Below are 18,734 nucleotides of genomic sequence, written 5' to 3'. Positions count from 1 at the left end.
TCCTGAATTTTAGATGTTGGTACTGTCCAGGGGGATGGGTGTATACCCCTCTGACAACTCGCGGTCAGGGAGAGTACTCTGGATATAGGCCGACTAGAACTTGTTCAGGTGGACCCAGGGCAAGAGGGAGGGGTGATGTCAAAGGGGGAAATGTAAGGATTAAGGGGTGTCTAAACAAAATGGTTGACCTTATGTCTTACTAAATACTTGTATTTTTCTATCCTTCTCTTTAAAATAAGGATTCGTCATCTATTGTCACGTACTCATCAAGAAGAGGCCGCATCAGCCCTAAAAAGCAGTCTACGCCCAGAAGATTGTCTTATCAGCTGATAACACCCGGAGAATTGTCTTTACTTTGAAAATGTTTTTTTTTTTACATTTGCTGATGTTTGCCCTTTTCTGTCTATAAAAGATGTAATAAAGAAGCCTCAGAGCCACAGTCAGTCAGAGACAGTCAGAGTTAACGACGGACTTCTGAGCAGAAATACTGAATAATATCTCCGTGTCTCTTTGCTTGGATAAGAACTCTAACTAACAATTGGGAAACGGTAACATAACCTGACAAATAGGTGACTTGTTGAGGTCACACCTAACAGCAGTTTTTTCGGGAGCAGTGATTTTAATAATGATTAAAGTGAAACAATAAAAGTGTAATATTCATCTAAATTTCATACCTGGGGGGTGTCTATAGTATGCCTGTAAAGGGGCGCATGTTTCCCCTGTTTAGAAAAGTCCCTGCACAAAATGTAATTTCTAAAGGAAAAAAAGTAATTTAAAATTACTCACGGTCTTGGCAATACAGATGAAAGTCATTGAAAAAAATGGCATGGGGATTCCTTCCAGTCCATTACCAGACTCTTTAGGTCTGGTATGCATTTTAAGGAGAATCCCGAGCCAAAATAACCATGAGCCAACATTTAAAAAAAAAAAATTGTGTGGGGGTCCCCCCAAATTCCATTACCAGGCCCTTCAGGTCTGGTATGAATATTAAGGGGAACCCTACACCAAATAAAAAAAATGGAGTAGGGGTCCCCCTCAAAATCCATACCAGACCCTTCAGGTAGCCCCTCAAAGCACCTTGTCCCCATGTTGATGGGGAGAAGGGCCTCATCCCCACTACCCTTGCCCGGTGTTTGTGTTGTGAGGGTCTGCAGGCAGGGGCTTATCAGAATCTGGAAGCCCCCTTTAACAAAGGGGACTTCCAGATCCTGCCCCCCAGTGTGAAATGGTAATGGTGTACCATTTCACCCAAAAAAAAAAAACACACACACACACAAACAGCTTGGCACAAGTCCTTTAATAAAAACGAAACAAAAAAAAATTCCAGCAATGTAATCCTTCTACGATCCATGAACGATACAGCCTCCTCCATAGGAGCCACCTGGCAGAATGCCACCCGGCAGAATGCCGCCCGGCGCGACAGGGCATGACAGTTCTTAATTTACCGAGGACAGGGCCGCCCGCGACATGTGGACGGGTGACCTCATCCCCCTCTGGTGCAAGGGGGAATGCCCGGGTTACCCAGTGACATGTACGGTTAACCCTGCCCCCTCTGATGCAACAGGGGTTTCTCGTGACATGTACGGGTGACCCAGACCCCTCTGACGAAACGGGGGTTTCTCATGATGCATTAGAGGGGCGGGATCACCCGTACATGTCACTGGGCAACCCAGCATTCCGCCTTGCATCAGAGGGGGGCGGGGTCACCTGTCCACACGTCACGGGTGGCCCCATCCTCGGTTATTTAAGAACTGTCATGCTACAGTACATACCCCATTACCATTTCACACGGGGGCGGGATTTTGGAGTCCCATTTGTTAAAGGGGACTTCCAGATTCTGATAAGCCCCCTGTCCGCAGACCCACAACTATTGGGCAAGGGTTGTGGGGATGAGACCCTTCTCCCCATCAACATGGGGACAAGGAGCTTTTAGGGGTTACCTCAAAGCACCCTCCCAATGTTGAGGGCATGTAGCCTGGTACGGTTCAGGAGGAGGGGCGCTCTCTAGTCCCCCTCTTTTCCTGTGGCCTGCCAGGTTGCATGCTCAGATAAGGGTCTGGTACGGATTTTTGAGGGGATCCCCACACTATGTTTTTTTAAATTTTGGCGTGGGGTTCCCCTTAAAATCAGGTCTGGTATGGAATTTGAGGGGGACCCCTACGCCATTTTTATTTGGTGCAGGGTTTCCCTTAATATCCATACCAGACCTGAAGGTAATGGAATTTGGGGGATCCCCACACAATTTTTCTTTTAAATTTTGGTTCGGGGGTTCCCCTTAATATTCATACCAGACCCAAAGGGCCTGGTAATGGACTGGGAGGAATCCCCATGCCGTTTTTTTCAATGACTTTCATCTGTATTGCTAAGACCTGACAATTCATTATAGAGTAATTTTATATGACTTTTTTTTCCTTTAGAAATGACCACAGATGATGCAGCAGTATAAAATTGGCAAACAGTAGGACATTTTAATGAGGGATATTTTGCCAAAATGTACTGGAGACACAGAGTACTAAAGGGGCCTGCAATTGGCTGTGTTTTTGGCACCAAACCATGTAAGTGCTCACCCAACTTCCTCTTGTATAGGACAATAAATCACCTGCTGATAAATGTCACCCTTCCCCATAATTTGTCAAATTCCTGGCCATAGGCCCGCTCACAACATCCCTGGCTGTAAGTATTAATATTCAAGAATAAAGGAATGTCCACACAAGAAATATATTTTCTGCACTTTTCCTGAAACTTTTCAGAGATGGCTCTGACATCTAACATCTCATTGACCCCATACAAAGAAATTGAGGGTGCCACGTCAGGCTCTAGTAGGTCCTTATATGCTGACAACCACTGGGAGTTCAGGCAGAGAAAGAGCTTGTCTCAGCTCCATAGAAGTCATTGAGGAAGGAAAAAAGTTTCAGGAGCTGTACATCACACAAAACCCTCATGTAAAGAGTGGAAACAGCCCCAGCCAAAACTACATCCAGGCCTCATGGTCTCCTGGGAAAGGCTTTCTGTCTCCCGCAGCAGACCATAGCCTGCAGTAGACCGTAAAAGAGTCAGGGCGACTACAGCTGGTCCTCCTAGGTGTTGTACCTCACAATAACTATAAAAGATACAGTATCTCACAAAAATTCCCCATGACTAAGTCACTTGAAGAAACGTACGTCAGGAAGGTGGCGTGCTGACGTCTAGGACGGGTGTCTGAAAGCCGGCCGGCATTTCTTTACAAGTTTTTAATATTTCTACAAATGTAAGTGCAATATTTTTGCTTATAAAATAAACTGTGTTTTATGGATTTACACTATGATGAGATTCCTTTTCCATTGGGATCGTGATTGCTGCTTACTGGTCTGCCTTTTGAGTTTGGATCGTTTGGCTTGTCCTCATTTTAACCACAGCTGATTCCTGCCATTTCCAATGGATGTCTGGAGGTTGATTTGACGCTACAGATTTAATACTACATGCCCTGTATCACTTACCCTCTGGTAAGTGCATAGTTTGTGTGGTGGAAGTTCACAGGCACTGGTGTTTCTGTTTGCACAGAAGAATTTGATTAAGTCATCACTTTCACTTTACTCACCGGACTTTGATATAATACATTATTTCTTTTATTTTAGGACTTGTTATTCTATCACGTATTTATCACGTATTACACATTTATTTAATCACACGTTCATTTATGATTGTATATTTATTATGGTGATTTCTTGGTGTAATTTTTTGTCATATACTATTACATTATTTTAGCTTAATTTTATGCGCAGCTATTTTCTATGTTTTGGTTATGGTGTTTGTAGATATCTTACAAATTTGAGCTGCAGCTATATTTTTAGTGATTTATTTATTTAGTTTTTAGCGCGGTATCAAACTCTATTTTTTCCACTTTAATAATAATTACATAGGTTCTGTGGCTGATAAAGGTGGTAATTAAACTCACTCGGTGCCTTATCTGCATTAAATTAGCCTCAGACCTTGTGTCATTAATATGTGTTTGGGTTTTAAGGGATGAGGTGGCAGTTAAGACAGTGCTGGAAAATAATGGTGGCCATACAAAATATTGACACTTTGGGCCCAATTTGGACATTTTCACTTAGGGATGTACTCACTTTTGTTGTCAATGGCGTTAATGGCTTTGTGTTGAGTTATTTTGAGGGGACAGCAAATTTACACTGTTATACTGGTGGAATTTGGAGACCTTGCATTCCTCTAAGCAGCACAACACTTCATGGCTAGGCCGAGTGGATGTCCAGTGGCTGGGGTTTTTCCTTTCCTCACACCCAACTCCCCCACAGACCACCTCCTTGCTGCACGGATTTACATCATGCTACCCCACACGACCCATGAGTGCAGGAACCTCCTCTCAGCTGCCACCGATGAGCCAGCAATAGATACAGTACCTTATTACTGTTCGAACTAGACCGTGGGTTCATCCATCGGCCACTTGCTGAATCACCTTTTACTACATGGAGAGTCAGCCCTAGCGGACATATCTACAGCTAATTTTCTAAAAACATTGGTTGGTGTACAACTTGTCTGCACCTTATTCTTCGCACATCCCAAGTTTAAACTAGATATGTGCACACTGAAATATTTTGTTTTGGAATTTCATTTTCGTCTGAAAAATACATTTATTTAGTTACTCCCGAAATTCATTTTTATTTATTTTGTTTAGTTAAAAAATGCATTCGTCCAAAAGTTCGAATTAATTAAGGTCAAATCTGTCATTGAAGGCTTATGGTGTCCGTTGAATGTTCTAAGAAGATTCAACGAAGCAGCTAAACTGTATGATGCCACAGTCGTACATTTCTGGTCAAATGCCCCACCCACAAGCTATAGTAGAATTCTAATGTTGTATGACTAGTAATAATTATATTTATTAATTATTATTACCAACATTAGAATTCTTCTATAGCCTATGGGTGGAGCATTTGACCATAAATGTCAGTTTGTGGCGATCATATGTTTTTAGCTGCTTCATCGCATCTTCATGTCTCTATAATGTTGAATCTTTTCTCTCTGTCAAATAACTTTGGACTAATAGCGTTAGGCTAGGCACATTTGACCGCAGGTTCAATAGACACAGATCGCTATTGTCAGCGTCATGTCAAATCTTCTATCTATATTGAACTGTTGTCAAAACGAAAATAAAGCATTTTTTATGTCGGATCTTTCGGATTGCGGATTCTGCATGTTCGTTATCATTTAATTGTTATCGTTTATTCATTAAAACGAAAGCGAAAATACCATAAATTTGGATGAAAATGCATTCGGACGAAAACGAATGCACATGTCTAGTTTTAACGCCCTAATTTCTTCTGAGGAGTTTTCCCTTATATATGTATCGGCTGACCTGGCTATTTAGGATGTTATTAGCTTAAGCACTGGCACATGGCTGTCCAAAGCGGACATGTCAGACACGTCTTAATTACTGCCCATTGAGCCATCCCTCTAGTGGTGGCATTGCATGAAATGGAAAGGTATAAGACCCCAGTCAAGTTCTCAAGCTGGACCTAGCTAGCTATAGCAGTTTGACGATTTAGGACAAATTCCTCACAAACTGGAAAGGCATATCTGTGTTTATTCCGTTAGCATTAGCTTTGTCACCTCAGGTAGTCATGGATGCCACAGTCTCCACAGGTTTCACTGCAATTTTTGGCCATCACTGCTTCGCAGGACCATGGCCACCAGAAATCCTTCTAATCCCTGGTTTTGGTCAGTCATCCTCACTTTTCAAACTATATCCCATTACCGCAGCTGCTCAGGTCTGGGGCCATACCTGGACAGGATAACGGTGGCCTTGCCACAGACAACTAGGCCATGGCCGAAATTTTAAACAAAGGCAGGTCCAAGTTGCTTGCCATCATGTCCTTCCTACGCAGGCTCGTGCAGTTGTCCCTGCAGCATCTATTTTACATTCACTGCGTTTATATCCCGGGCAAGTAAAATGTTGCAGCAGACGCACCATCTCGCTTTAACCTTACTTTCAGTAGAAACCCAGAGCCGACCCAGCCACTTCTCCTGTCCCATCTTGGATGCAGCTGAGGATGGGTTAAAGACATACCTTGACAACGCGACCTATGTCATTAATCAGTCACTTTGGCAACACACTGAAGGTCTATCACCCAACTTGGAACTACTGCAGGCCTCATGCTACGACGCCGTGACAGGAGACATCAAGCACATCCTAAGCTTTATATCGTAGTGCCACACGCAGCTAGCTCTATCGCATAACACCAGCAGGCTACACTTAAGCATTTCTTGTCCTTACAGGACCCGGGAAGCGGTCCTTATTCACAGCCCATACAGTCAAATCCATCCTACACGGCATCCAGAAGCATTAGCCCGTAGCCAGTTACAAATGCTTACCCATCACAAGTGCCATTTTCAGGGACATGTTGGCCATCCTTTCATGTTCCCCTTTGAGTTTCTACCCAGCCTGGTCATCCAAGTGGCCATCTACCTGGCCTTCTACGGCTTTTGCGGTCTAGCGAGTTTACCTTTAGTGTCCCCGGCAGCCAGATACTGTGCAGACACTCACTTTCAAGATCATTTTGTTTTCACCTTGTGTGTCCAAACCCATCAATGCGGCCCCCAGGATCAACATCAAGCTCTTCCAGATCAACGTCTGGTGCCCAGTAGTGATATTCAATCACTTACCCAGCCAGTCAAACTTAAGCCCTTTTCCAACCATCCCCTGGAGTAGCAGCCAGTTCATCAGGCATGTTAGGATCCTCCCAGTTAACCCAGGCCTTGACCACAGCCAGTATTCCGGACACTCCTTTCAGATTGGAGTGGCCTCGGCTGCATCTCGGCACGGGTACCAGACCATGTCTTTAAAGATACATTTTGAAAACTCAGGTAGAAATGTTGCAAATGTTCGCCAAGCTTGCTCAATAAATGTCACATGACTAACAAAGAGTTACTACTTTATTTGAGTATTTTTGCTCCCTTTTTTGGCATACCGGCCACAGACCACGACACACCTCAGATCTATGTTATGTTGTGAGTCTTGTGGCGTGTTTATGTAGTTCATACCCATCTCAGTTGAAGGGCTCCAACCATAAATAAGAAGGCCAGTATGGTGGTCTGAATTTATGGGAGGAGTCCGGGGGGTATTTAAGCAGACCGCTCACCTGTGGTCTTTGTCGGTACCGGTGCGCGATACTCTCCCTTCCATACGCCTTTTTTCAGGGCACTTCTCAGCACATTTCTCTCCACAACCATCTATTACTTATCTTGGGTACGCCCCCTTTTTTGGCATACAGGCCAGCAAACCAGGGCACACCTCAGGTCTATGTTATGTTGTGAGTCTTGTGGCATGTTTATGTGGTTTATATCCATATTGGTTGAAGGGCTTTGACTATATATATATACTGTGTATATTTGCTGTATATATGTTTATAGTGTGCATAGAGAGACTCTTACCTTCAGTGTGGTTGAAGCATCTCATTGCTACCCGTAGATGTCTTCTGAATTCTATCTGAAAGAATCTAGAATCCCATAGCGCTTCCTCCCAGTATTCTGGTCCCTCTTTCATCCAGGGAGCCACAGAATGGAACTGTCCAGTGTCACTGCTGTACTGGTATACCTGTTTGTACTCAGAGTCTTAACGTAACTATGAGAATGATATGCAAGAGCACAAAAGGAAAAGACCTGAGGTGTGCCAAAAGGTCACGTGGTCAGTATGCCTAAAGGGGGCATACCCAAATATGAAATGAAATGAAAGGAAAATAGAAATAAAAAAGGGGGACGGGAGGGTGGGAAACACTGAACACGCCGACAGGAGCAAGGAGGAGGAGGGCGGGTTTAAATACCCCCCGACTCCTCCTACAAACTCAGGCCCGCCTGCGGCCGGCCTTCTTATTTGTACTCAGAGTCTTAACGTAACTATGAGAATGATATGCAAGAGCACAAAAGGAAAAGACCTGAGGTGTGCCAAAAGGTCACGTGGTCAGTATGCCTAAAGGGGCCAAAAAGAAGACAATAGGGTAGTTTAACAAACAAGTTTATTAACCAACAACCATAACATCAGTCAGTTAAACGTCTGAAAGCCTGAGCCATCTCAACCTGCGGATCCGGGATGTATCTAGTAAAACATGCAGAGTTCCACCTCCCCAACTTCTTAATTACATGGGCCGGAATCCCCTGACGAGAAGCCGCGGAAGCCGCCCCTATCCTAAAAGAATGGCCTGAAAGCTCTGCCGGGTTCAAACCTAAATTAGACCATAACATCCGGCAATGCCCGGTGAACTGAGCCATGGTGAGAGGAGCGTGAGGAAAAGGCAGCAACGGGCTGTCCCTCGGCTTGCCCGCAACCAACGCCCCGAGTTGATCCAATACTGCCACAGGGCACCAGGCACCACCGGTACTAAAATACCTCACATCTATACCGGCCCCAAACTGCTGAGTCTTACATGCAGACAAATGCAAAATATAATGATCAGGATGCCTAACCAAAAGCCCTACTGTGAGTACCCGTGAACCTGGGCCAGTACGGGTAAGTTCCCCCGGCCTAAGGAACCCAAAAAAAGCCAAATAGATGGCAGCTTTAAGGACCAAACTGAGGAACCTCCCGAACGGCAGCCTGTCCAACAGCTCCGACATGCCCCGGAAAATGGGCCCTGTGACCGGTAATCTCCTGACCGAAGTAGGGGGGCTGCTCCTCAGGACGCCCCTGAGAATGGCCTTAACAGCATGCGCTGAAAATATGGATGCCCTATTCGGATCCAGCAGGGACAGGTGGTGCTGAACCCCTGCCAAATAGCACCTGATGGTGCGATGTGACAACCTCAATTGGGAGTGGCAGTAAGCCACAAAAGCCAGCAGGAAACGAACATCATACCCATCAAAGAACGGGAATCGAGACCGGAAAATCTGGAAGGTATTCCAGGCTGAGGCATACGCCTTCCTGGTGTTTGCTGATAGAGACACATCGATCAGTGCCGCAGCATCCAGTAAAAGGGATTTCAGTCCAACCTCAGAAGTGACGGCTGCGGGGAAGGTGTGGCGAGAACGTCTGCGTCTGGGACCTGTTGGAAGAATAGTGGGAAGTTGAGCCGAGACAAAGCATCTGCCGCAACGTTCTCCACCCCACTGATGAACTTGCAATGTATATGGAAATGGAACTGCAAGGATAACCAAATTAGCCTGCGCACAAAAGACATGATGACCAAAGACCTAGACCTGCCTTTGTTGATAATCTCCACGGCCGCCAAATTGTCTGTGGAGAACACCACCGTCTGCCCCGTCCAAGACCCACCCCATACCTGGGCCGCAGCCACTATGGGGAAAATCTCAAACAAGGCAGAAGAATCTGTAAACCCTGGGATGGCCAAGATCTCCTCCGGCCATGGTCCGGCCAACCAATGGGTGCCAAAAATGGCAGCATAACCTACTGTGGCAGCCGCATCCGACCCCACCCGAGGAGAGGAAGAGGATGCCGCCGGAATGAACATGGCAATCCCGTTCCAGTGCCGGAGGAAATGATCCCACATGCGCAGATCCGCAAGCGCGGCAGCATCCAGCTTGATGCGGGAGTCTGAATCCGGGGCTGATGGCAATAACGCCAACAATCTTGAAATAAAAGTTCTTCCCTGCGGAATAATCCTCATTGCAAAATTCAACATACCCAATAAGGATAACAACTCCACCCTGGAACAAGACTGTGAGAAAGAGAAGGTATGAATACATTCCCTAATCCTGACCAGCTTGTCGGCCGGGAGACTGGCCTGCAAGGCCTTGGAGTCCAAAATTATCCCTAAAAAGGTCAATGCCGTAGCCGGGCCTTCCAATTTCTTGACAGCCAGCGGGACATTGAGCGCCATGAAAACCGAGCACAACTTGCGCAGATCTACAGGAGCCGGACCTGGATTCTCAATGAGGAGGAAATCATCCAGGTAATGGATGACCTCGTGACAACCCTCCACCTGAACGAGAATCCAAGCCAGGGCCTGCGCGAACGCCTCAAACAACCAAGGACTGCTTTTTGAACCAAAAGTGAGCTTGGTAGCGAAATAGTACAGCCCCCTCCACTTCACCCCATGCCACTGCCAGAGCGATGGCATGATCGGAAGGAGTTTGAATGCATCCGCAATGTCTGCTTTGGATAACCAGGCTCCCCTCCCCACCTCGATGATCCGCTGGATGGCCTGATCCACAGAAGCATATTTCAAAGAAAATTCCTCCGATGGGATTAAGGAATTTAAACTAGGCACCGCAGAGCAATGAGGGGCAGACAAATCGTAAATCAAACGAAATTTATTTGAAAACTTCCCCTTCACCAACCCCAAAGGATTCACCCTCCAATGCTGAAAAGGAGACACCTGAAAGGGACCAATGATGAACCCCTTATCCAGCTCAGACTGCAGCAAGGAGTCTACCGCCCCCAAATCCGCCATAGAGGACCTGAGATTGGGACTCTCAAACGTGCTTGAGGGCAGAGCAACAAAACCCGTATGGAACCCTTCCGTGAACCCCTCCACCAGAAAAACCCTGGATGTAGGAGAAGGGTGGGTGATTAACCAGAAATCCAACAGATCCACATTAATCTGGCTCAGTCAGCTGCGCTTGCCCTGCCTGAGAGCGCAGGCAGATCTAGGATGGGCCCTGAAACAACCAGAGCATATATGTAACAACCGACATTAACTGTAATTACAAACTCCATAATTGAAATTATTGCAAATCTGCGACTTCCCCAGATACTGAACAGGCCGCCCCAGTTTGTCAACAGTGGCAGACGGAGTCGGAGCTGGCAAAGCACTGGGGAAACCCCTAGAAGTGCCCGGGAGAACAGGGAACTCAGTGTTGGGGCACCAAAAAGCCGTGTGAGATGATGACTGGCAAGTGGCACAGACAGGAGACCTCAAACCGGCAAAATGACGGCAAAAAAGCTCAGTGTCCATGCTACTCCAGTTAGTGACCACCCGATGCTGCGAAAACATGGCAGCAGCTTTAGCAGAAAATGAACGATGGTAGTCATAAAAAGCCGATCCCCCAAATTTGTGACCCAACTCTACCACCGCATACAAGTAGTGATCCAATTCCTCCCTCCTGTGGGGACTTATCGAGCAAACAATGTCCCTGAACATGCTGAAAGCCAGCACAAACTCAGGGATCGAGAGCTTTCGGTTCAACCTATGATCCCTGGACTTGATGACAACTGACACATCGCCGCAAGCAAACGACTTATTGTCCGCAACATCATGAGCAGCAATCAATAGGGAGGCCAGATTAACATCCTTGCCCTCCAAAATATCCCTCCTGAGATTCCCCGGGATAAAATGGGCTGGGGTGACTGAAGGGACATCGGAACTAGTACCTGCCACCACCTGAGCCGGCCCCGCCACCACGGGAACCTCAGCTCCTGCAGCGATCCCTGAAGCTGCCAGATCCACAGGGGTCGGATTAGGACCGGACTCCAGCACCTCCACCCTGGCCCGTAACTCCTGAAAAGAACCTGCCAACGAGCTAAGGGTAGCTTGAATCTGGGAAAGGGAAGAGGACATCGTATGCAGGGTGGCCTGCTCCACGCCAGAACCTGAAGCGGTGGGGAACAAGAGTCTAAAAAGTTCCGCCTTGCGGGCTGAAGCCGAGAAAGAGATCCCTCTAAGACGTAATTCAGCCATCAACCTCGGGACAGTCCAGGTCCTCATTGAAGGCGAGCTGCCCTGATCCGAACCCCTGGCAGGGGAAGAGGAAATGGAAGCAAAATCCCCGATGAACACGCCGACAGGAGCAAGGAGGAGGAGGGCGGGTTTAAATACCCCCCGACTCCTCCTCCTCCGCCTGCGGCCGGCCTTCTTATTTATCATCCAAATAAACAACAATAGAGAATTCCGGCACATCCAAACCTGTTTCTGAGACCCCCGTATAATAATAGCGCAAAGTGTGGCTGTCTAAAAAAGAGATAAAGATTGTCACATATCACTACATAGTGTTATTGTCATTATTTAGCTAATGTTTTTCAAGGTTTTACCAATTTGTTATTTTTTATAATAGACCTTTTATGTAAATTTGTAAAGACTGATCTTTTGCTGGGCATAGCAAGATTTTCACATTCTGAGCAAAGAAAACTGGTTGTGTTGCATGAGAATAATGCCGTGTACACATGATCGGATGTCGTCAAGAACGCGGTGACGTACAAGACGTATGACGAGCCGAGAAAAATTAAGTTTAATAGCTGGTGCGGCTCTTCTGCTTGATCGGATTTTCGGATTTTCCAGCAACAAACTCACATCGAACATTTTTTGTCGGAAATTCTGACCGTGTGTACGTGGCATTACAGTTCCTGTTTGTGGTACTGTGATCATGTGGTTAAATGTTTCTCTCTGTATGAGAAGTGAAGTCAATTATTATTTTCAGTACATTACATCTTTGGAGATTGAAGCTACTTTCACACTAAGGTGCTTTATAGGTGCTATAGTGCTAATAATAGCACCTGTAAAGCGGCTCTCCTCTCACTCTAGTGTGAAAGCCCGAGTGCTTTCACACTGGAGCGGTGCTCTGGCAGGACGCCAAAAAATCCTGCAAGCCGCATCTTTGAGGCGCTGTATTAGCAGTGTATACACCACTCCTACAGTGCCCCTGCCCATTGAAATCAAATGGCAGCGCTGCCAAAGTCCCGGCAAAGCGTTGTTGCAGTGACGATTTGTATAGCACTTTTTCGGTCGTTAGCGGGGGTTAAGGGCAAAAAAAACTACGGTAAACCCCCAATGCCCCAGTCTAAAAGTGGCCTTACTTGTAAAAAATATTTAAACACAAACAATAAAGCCGCGTACACACGGGCGGACTGTCTGGCCAACTAAGTCCGTCAGACAATACGACGGACAGTCCGTCCTACTTTCGAATGAACGGACTTGACCACACACGATGAACAAACAGTCCGCTGAAAGCTTGCGCGATGACTTGTACAGCACATACGACGGGACTAGAAATAGGACGTCCAATACACAGCAATGCAACCTTCCGCCGTGTAAATCCTTTCTGAGCATGCGCCATACTTAGTCCGTCCAACTAGCCTACTCACGAGCGGACTGTCCGCTGAAACCAAAGTTGGACGGACTGTATTACGGAAATTCCGAAAGACTTAGTCCGCCAGACTGTCCGCTGAAAAAGTCCGCTGAAGCCCACACACGAGCGGACTGTCCGCTGAAATGTGTTTCAGCGGACTAAGTTGGACAGACAGTCCGCCCGTGTGTACGCGGCCTAAGGCAGACATATGGAATCAAAACGAATTTACACTAACCTTGGATGACAATCACCAAGGATTATTTCCATGACTAGTGAGCTCTTAATCTAGCAATCAGCTACTGTCCAAGTCAATTGTCCATTGGACAGATTATAAAAAATATCATGGTTGCTATATCATCAACTGACATAAATGCTAACATCTGTGCATACAGATCCACAGTACAATGGTGGTATCTGAGAGCAATCAGATGTGCATGCCCTGGGAGGTCTATACTGCTGGAACCCACTAGTACTAATCTACTATGTATTTTGTTGTCTGAGCTTTAACTACCAAGCGTAAATAACAAATCTATGATCCAAATACATACCGCTATGCACTTCTGACACCACAAGTGTAAGAAGGATGAGGCAGTTCATCTTTATCATCTCGCATTTGATAAATTGTGGGGAACTTTAAGGAAAACATTCTAAACTTTAGCAAAGAGGAACTGGGCAGTTACACACTGAATCAGCAGCTCTATAAATTGAAGTAGTTGATCTCTGATTGGAAACACGTCCATCCTCCCAGTGTGGTCAGTTTTCTTCTTTGCTTTCTTCTTGTGTAATGCTATACCTGTAGGGGCCAATGGCTCCCACTGCTATCAATCTGTCCAATGAGGAGGGAGACAGTGGCTAGAGTTGCTGTGCTCATGCACATCCCTGGATAAGAAGGGCTCAGGTAAGCAAAAGGAGGGTTCATTGAGAATGCATTGAGGCGAAAAACCTTAAAGCTTTAGAACCACTTTAAACACAGAATTAACGTTCACCAAATTAGTGATAAAAGTAAAAGACACAATTCTTTAGTAGCCACTGTTATGAACGCTGGTAAGAAAGCACTCCAATTAACAGTTGATTAGTCCACAACAATCTCGAAGGGCACATAAAACCAGTGAACGAGTGATTGAATGCAATTAAAGATGACAGTCATGGTGCAACATTGTTTGAAGGGGAGAGACTTAGAAACTCTGCTCCCTCTGGACCACTGACACACTAGTTAAGTTAGTGGCTACTAAAATACCCTTTTGGTTTAGTAATGACACACAAAGGATAGAGTGCTACCTTAAAGTGAAACTAAAGGTTCCTTTTTTTAAAATAACAGAGTGGCCCCGAACATCCTCGTCTGGGGTCCCGCGGCAGCTCTTGCGGCACCTCCCCACATTAGATAACCCCCTAGGAGAAGCGCTTTCCCCTGGGGTTACCTTGCGGACACAGATGCTGAGTGTATGACTTGGCCCCGCTCCCCTGGTGCCAGTGTTATTGGATTTGATTGATAGCAACGGGAACCAATGGCTGCACTGCTATCAATCTATCCAATCAAAGCCGGGACTCAATGGAGAGGAGGGTGGCGGGGATGCGCAGAGGAGATGAAGGTGTTTAGGTAAGTAAAACAGGGGGCTGGGGGGCCGGTGACTGCCAGGTGTTTTTTCACCTTAATGCATAGGCTGCATTAAGGTGAAAAAACACGAAGGTTTACAACCCCTTTAAATCAGTAGTGTTTCATGACTTGTATAAGAGACAGTTCCAGTCTGGGGGGGAAAGTCCTCCAATGGTCAGACTTCTGCTGACTTCTGCCCCCTACACTACTCTTCAGTTGTATTCTGTTGTTTCTCTGCCTCCTGCTGACACACCCCCTGACATCACAGTGTATTCTGTCTTTTCATTTTACACTGAACTGTGTCTGTACTCTGTTCAAGCTTTTGCCACTCCCCCCATTGTCACAAGGAGTCTTTACTCCACCTCTCTAAACCCCTTATGCAGCTGAGAACAGATGCATGGCTCCCATTTCGAGGAACTGTCCCTTATTTGAAACAATTTCCCTCTGGCCCTCTTTCCTCCTCATTTGTCCCTCATTTTGCTCCCATCTATTTATGTTGTATATAAAATGCACTTGTTATCTTTTAAAAAAGTGTTTCCCAGTGCTAAACCTTTCATCCAATTTCTAAATTTCTACATTTGTAAGTTTCAAAAGACAGTATAAAGGAATAGTAGTGGTAAAAAAGCACTTGTGGGTTTAACAAATCTTTTTATTGTATAATTCTACTTTAACCACTTTCAGACCGGACCATTTTGCTGGTAAATGACCAGAGGTCTTTTTACACTTTGGCACTGCGCTGCTTTAACTGGTAATTGCGCGGTCATGCAATGTTGTACCCAAACAAAATTTGCGTCCTTTTCTTCCCACAAATAGAGCTTTCTTTTGATGGTAGTTGATTGCCTCTGCGATTTTTATTTTTTGCGATATAAACGTAAAAAGACCGCAAATTTTGAAAAAAAATGATATTTTCTACTTTTTGTTATTAGAAAAATCCAATAAACTCAATTTTAGTCATACATTTAGGCCAAAATGTATTCAGCCACATGTCTTTGGTAAAAAAAAAGTCAATAATTGTATATTTATTGGTTTGCGCAAAAGTTGTCACATCTACAAACTAAGGTACGTTTTCTGGAATTTACGCAGCTTTTAGTTTACGACTGCCTATCTCATTTCTTGAGGTGCTAAAATGACAGGGCAGTACAAAACCCCCCCAAATGACCCCATTTTGGAAAGTAGACCCCCTAAGGAAATTGATAAGAGGCATGTTGAGCCCATTGAATATTTTATTTTTTTGCCTCAAGCGATTGAATAATGACAAAAAAAAAATTTTTTTTTTTTTTTTACACAAAGTTGTCACTAAATGATATATTGCTCACACATGCTATGGGCGTATGTGAAATGACACCCCAAAATAAATTCTGCTGCTTCTCCTGAGTACGGGGATACCACATATGTGGGACTTTTTGGGAGCCTAGCCGCGTACAGGGCCCCGAAAACCAAGCACCGCCTTCAGGCTTTCTAAGGGCGTAAATTTTTGATTTCACGCCTCACTACCTATTACAGTTTTGAAGGCCATAAAATGCCAAGATGGCACAAAACCCCCACAAATGACCCCATTTTAGAAAGTAGACACCCCAAGCTATTTGCTGAGAGGCATGTTGAGTCCATGGAATATTTTATATTTTGCCACAAGTTGCGGGAAAATTACAAACTTTTTTTTTTTTTTTTTCACAAAGTTGTCACTAAATGATATATTGCTCATGCATGCCATGGGCATATGTGAAATGACACCCCAAAATAAATTCTGCTGCTTCTCCTGAGTACGGGGATACCACATATGTGGGACTTTTTGGGAGCCTAGCCGCGTACGGGGCCCCGAAAACCAAGCACCGCCTTCAGGCTTTCTAAGGGCGTAATTTTTTGAGTTCACTTCTCACTACCTATTACAGTTTTGAAGGCCATAAAATGCCAAGATGGCACAAAACCCCCACAAATGACCCCATTTTAGAAAGTAGACACCCCAAGCTATTTGCTGAGAGGCATGTTGAGTCCATGGAATATTTTATATTTTGCCACAAGTTGCGGGAAAATTACAAACTTTTTTTTTTTTTCACAAAGTTGTCACTAAATGATATATTGCTCACGCATGCCATGGGCATATGTGAAATGACACCCCAAAATAAATTCTGCTGCTTCTCCTGAGTACGGGGATACCACATATGTGGGACTTTTTGGGAGCCTAGCCGCGTACGGGGCCCCAAAAACCAAGCACCGCCTTCAGGCTTTCTAAGGGCGTTACAGTTTTGAAGGCCATAAAATGCCAAGATGGCACAAACCCCCCCCCCCAAATGACCCCATTTTAGAAAGTAGACACCCCTAAATTTAGGGGTACACTAGTGAGACTAGGTAATAAATGGCGGGTGCCCTGAAACTATAAAAAAATAACTAACCAACCAGCGTCACCTGTAACAGTTATATGGTGATCACTGGTGAAAGGGTTAACTAGGGGGCAATCAGGGGGCTTTATGCGGTAGTATATGGGGGTCCCTGGCGCTATAAAAAGCTGCGGCGAACCTAAATACCTACCTGCCTAACTAGCGTCACCTGTGACACTAATACAGCGATCAGAAAAACGATCGCTTATTAGGCTGGGTTCACACTGGAGCGATGCGGGAACGCCACGAATGCGCGGCGGGTTCCCGCATCGCATGCCTCCCGGCGGCAGTTCACACTGCCCTATGCGAACTGCTGGGAGTGTCAGTGAAATGTTAATGACACCCCCAGATCAGTTCGCATATCGCAGTGCGATCTGCAAACTTGGATCGCATGGTGTGAACACCCATGCGATCCGATTCTGCTGCGGACCAAAAAAAGGGTCCCGTGCGAGTTTGCGGCGGGTGCGGCGGGTGCGACACGAATTCAGCCATACTATCTGTATAGCTGAACTCGAATCGCACAGAGATCGGATGTGATTTGCACTGCAGTGCGGTGCGAATCACATCCGTTCTCATAAACCGCTGCAATGTGAACCCAGCCTTAGTGACACTGGCGACGGGGGGTGATCACGGGGTTAAACCTTTATTGGGGGGGTTAGGGGGGTACCTTAGAACTAAAGGGGGCTAACCCTAACTGCCCTAACAGTTATTAGTCACAAATGACACCTGCCGGGTGATCAGGGGGTTAAACCTTTATTAGGTAATAAATGGCGGGTGCCCTGAAACTATAAAAAAATAACTAACCAACCAGCGTCACCTGTAACAGTTATATGGTGATCACTGGTGAAAGGGTTAACTAGGGGGCAATCAGGGGGCTTTATGCGGTAGTATATGGGGGTCCCTAGCGCTATAAAAAGCTGCGGCGAACCTAAATACCTACCTGCCTAACTAGCGTCACCTGTGACACTAATACGGCGATCAGAAAAATGATCGCTTATTAGGCTGGGTTCACACTGGAGCGATGCGGAAACGCCGCGAATCCGCGGCGGGTTCCCGCATCGCATGCCTCCCGGCGGCAGTTCACACTGCCCTATGCGAACTGCTGGGAGTGTCAGTGAAATGTTACTGACACCCCCAGATCAGTTCGCATATCGCAGTGCGATCTGCAAACTCGGATCGCATGGTGTGAACACCCATGCGATCCGATTCTGCTGCGGGCCAAAAAAAGGGTCCCGTGCGAATTTGCGGCGGGTGCGGCGGGTGTGGCGGGTGCGGCGGGTGCGGCGAATGGCTGAACTCGAATCGCACAGAGATCGGATGTGATTTGCACTGCAGTGCGGTGCGAATCACATTCGTTCTCATAAACCGCTGCAATGTGAACCCAGCCTTAGTGACACTGGCGACGGGGGGTGATCACGGGGTTAAACCTTTATTGGGGGGGTTAGGGGGGTACATTAGAACTAAAGGGGGCTAACCCTAACTGCCCTAACAGTTATTACAGTCACAAATGACACCAATGCAAAAAAAAAAAAAAAAAAAATGACATTGGTGTCACTGTGACTGGGGGGCAGGGGTAATTGGGGGGGTGATCGGGGGGTAAAGGGGGGGTGTGAGTGTGCCTGGCATGTTCTACTGTGTGTGGGATGTGTTGGTGCAACTCACTGATCCGCTCTCCTCCGTGTCGGAACGAAAAATACCGACACGGAGGAGAGAATACATCACTTCCTCTCCTGTGTTTACATTACAGGAGAGGAAGTGAT

At 46.0% G+C, this 18,734-nt stretch overlaps 2 protein-coding genes across 7 annotated transcripts in view; both read right to left on the bottom strand.

Annotated features, from left to right (window-relative positions):
* Nucleotides 1–18,734, bottom strand: part of LOC143984050 (class I histocompatibility antigen, F10 alpha chain-like) — a 692,198-nt gene that overhangs the window by 498,630 nt on the left and 174,834 nt on the right. The gene's annotated exons all lie outside the window — the stretch shown is intronic.
* LOC143984059 (class I histocompatibility antigen, F10 alpha chain-like) overlaps nt 1–18,734 on the bottom strand; it is a 682,453-nt gene that overhangs the window by 502,182 nt on the left and 161,537 nt on the right. The window contains exon 1 of one of the 6 annotated variants that reach the window (XM_077484395.1): nt 7,423–7,590. The exons of the other annotated variants lie outside the window; for them this stretch is intronic. Within the exon in view, the coding sequence (XP_077340521.1) occupies nt 7,423–7,534 (112 nt within the window). The 5' untranslated portion in view covers nt 7,535–7,590. Of the gene's footprint in view, nt 1–7,422; nt 7,591–18,734 lie in introns of those variants that run through there. 6 annotated transcript variants of the gene reach the window in all.

Source organism: Lithobates pipiens, unplaced genomic scaffold (assembly GCF_037356315.1).
Source record: "Lithobates pipiens isolate NorthernLeopardFrog02 unplaced genomic scaffold, aLitPip1_a1.2 Scaffold_1, whole genome shotgun sequence".
Lineage (NCBI taxonomy): Eukaryota > Metazoa > Chordata > Amphibia > Anura > Ranidae > Lithobates > Lithobates pipiens.
This window is presented reverse-complemented; position numbering and strand designations above follow the sequence as displayed.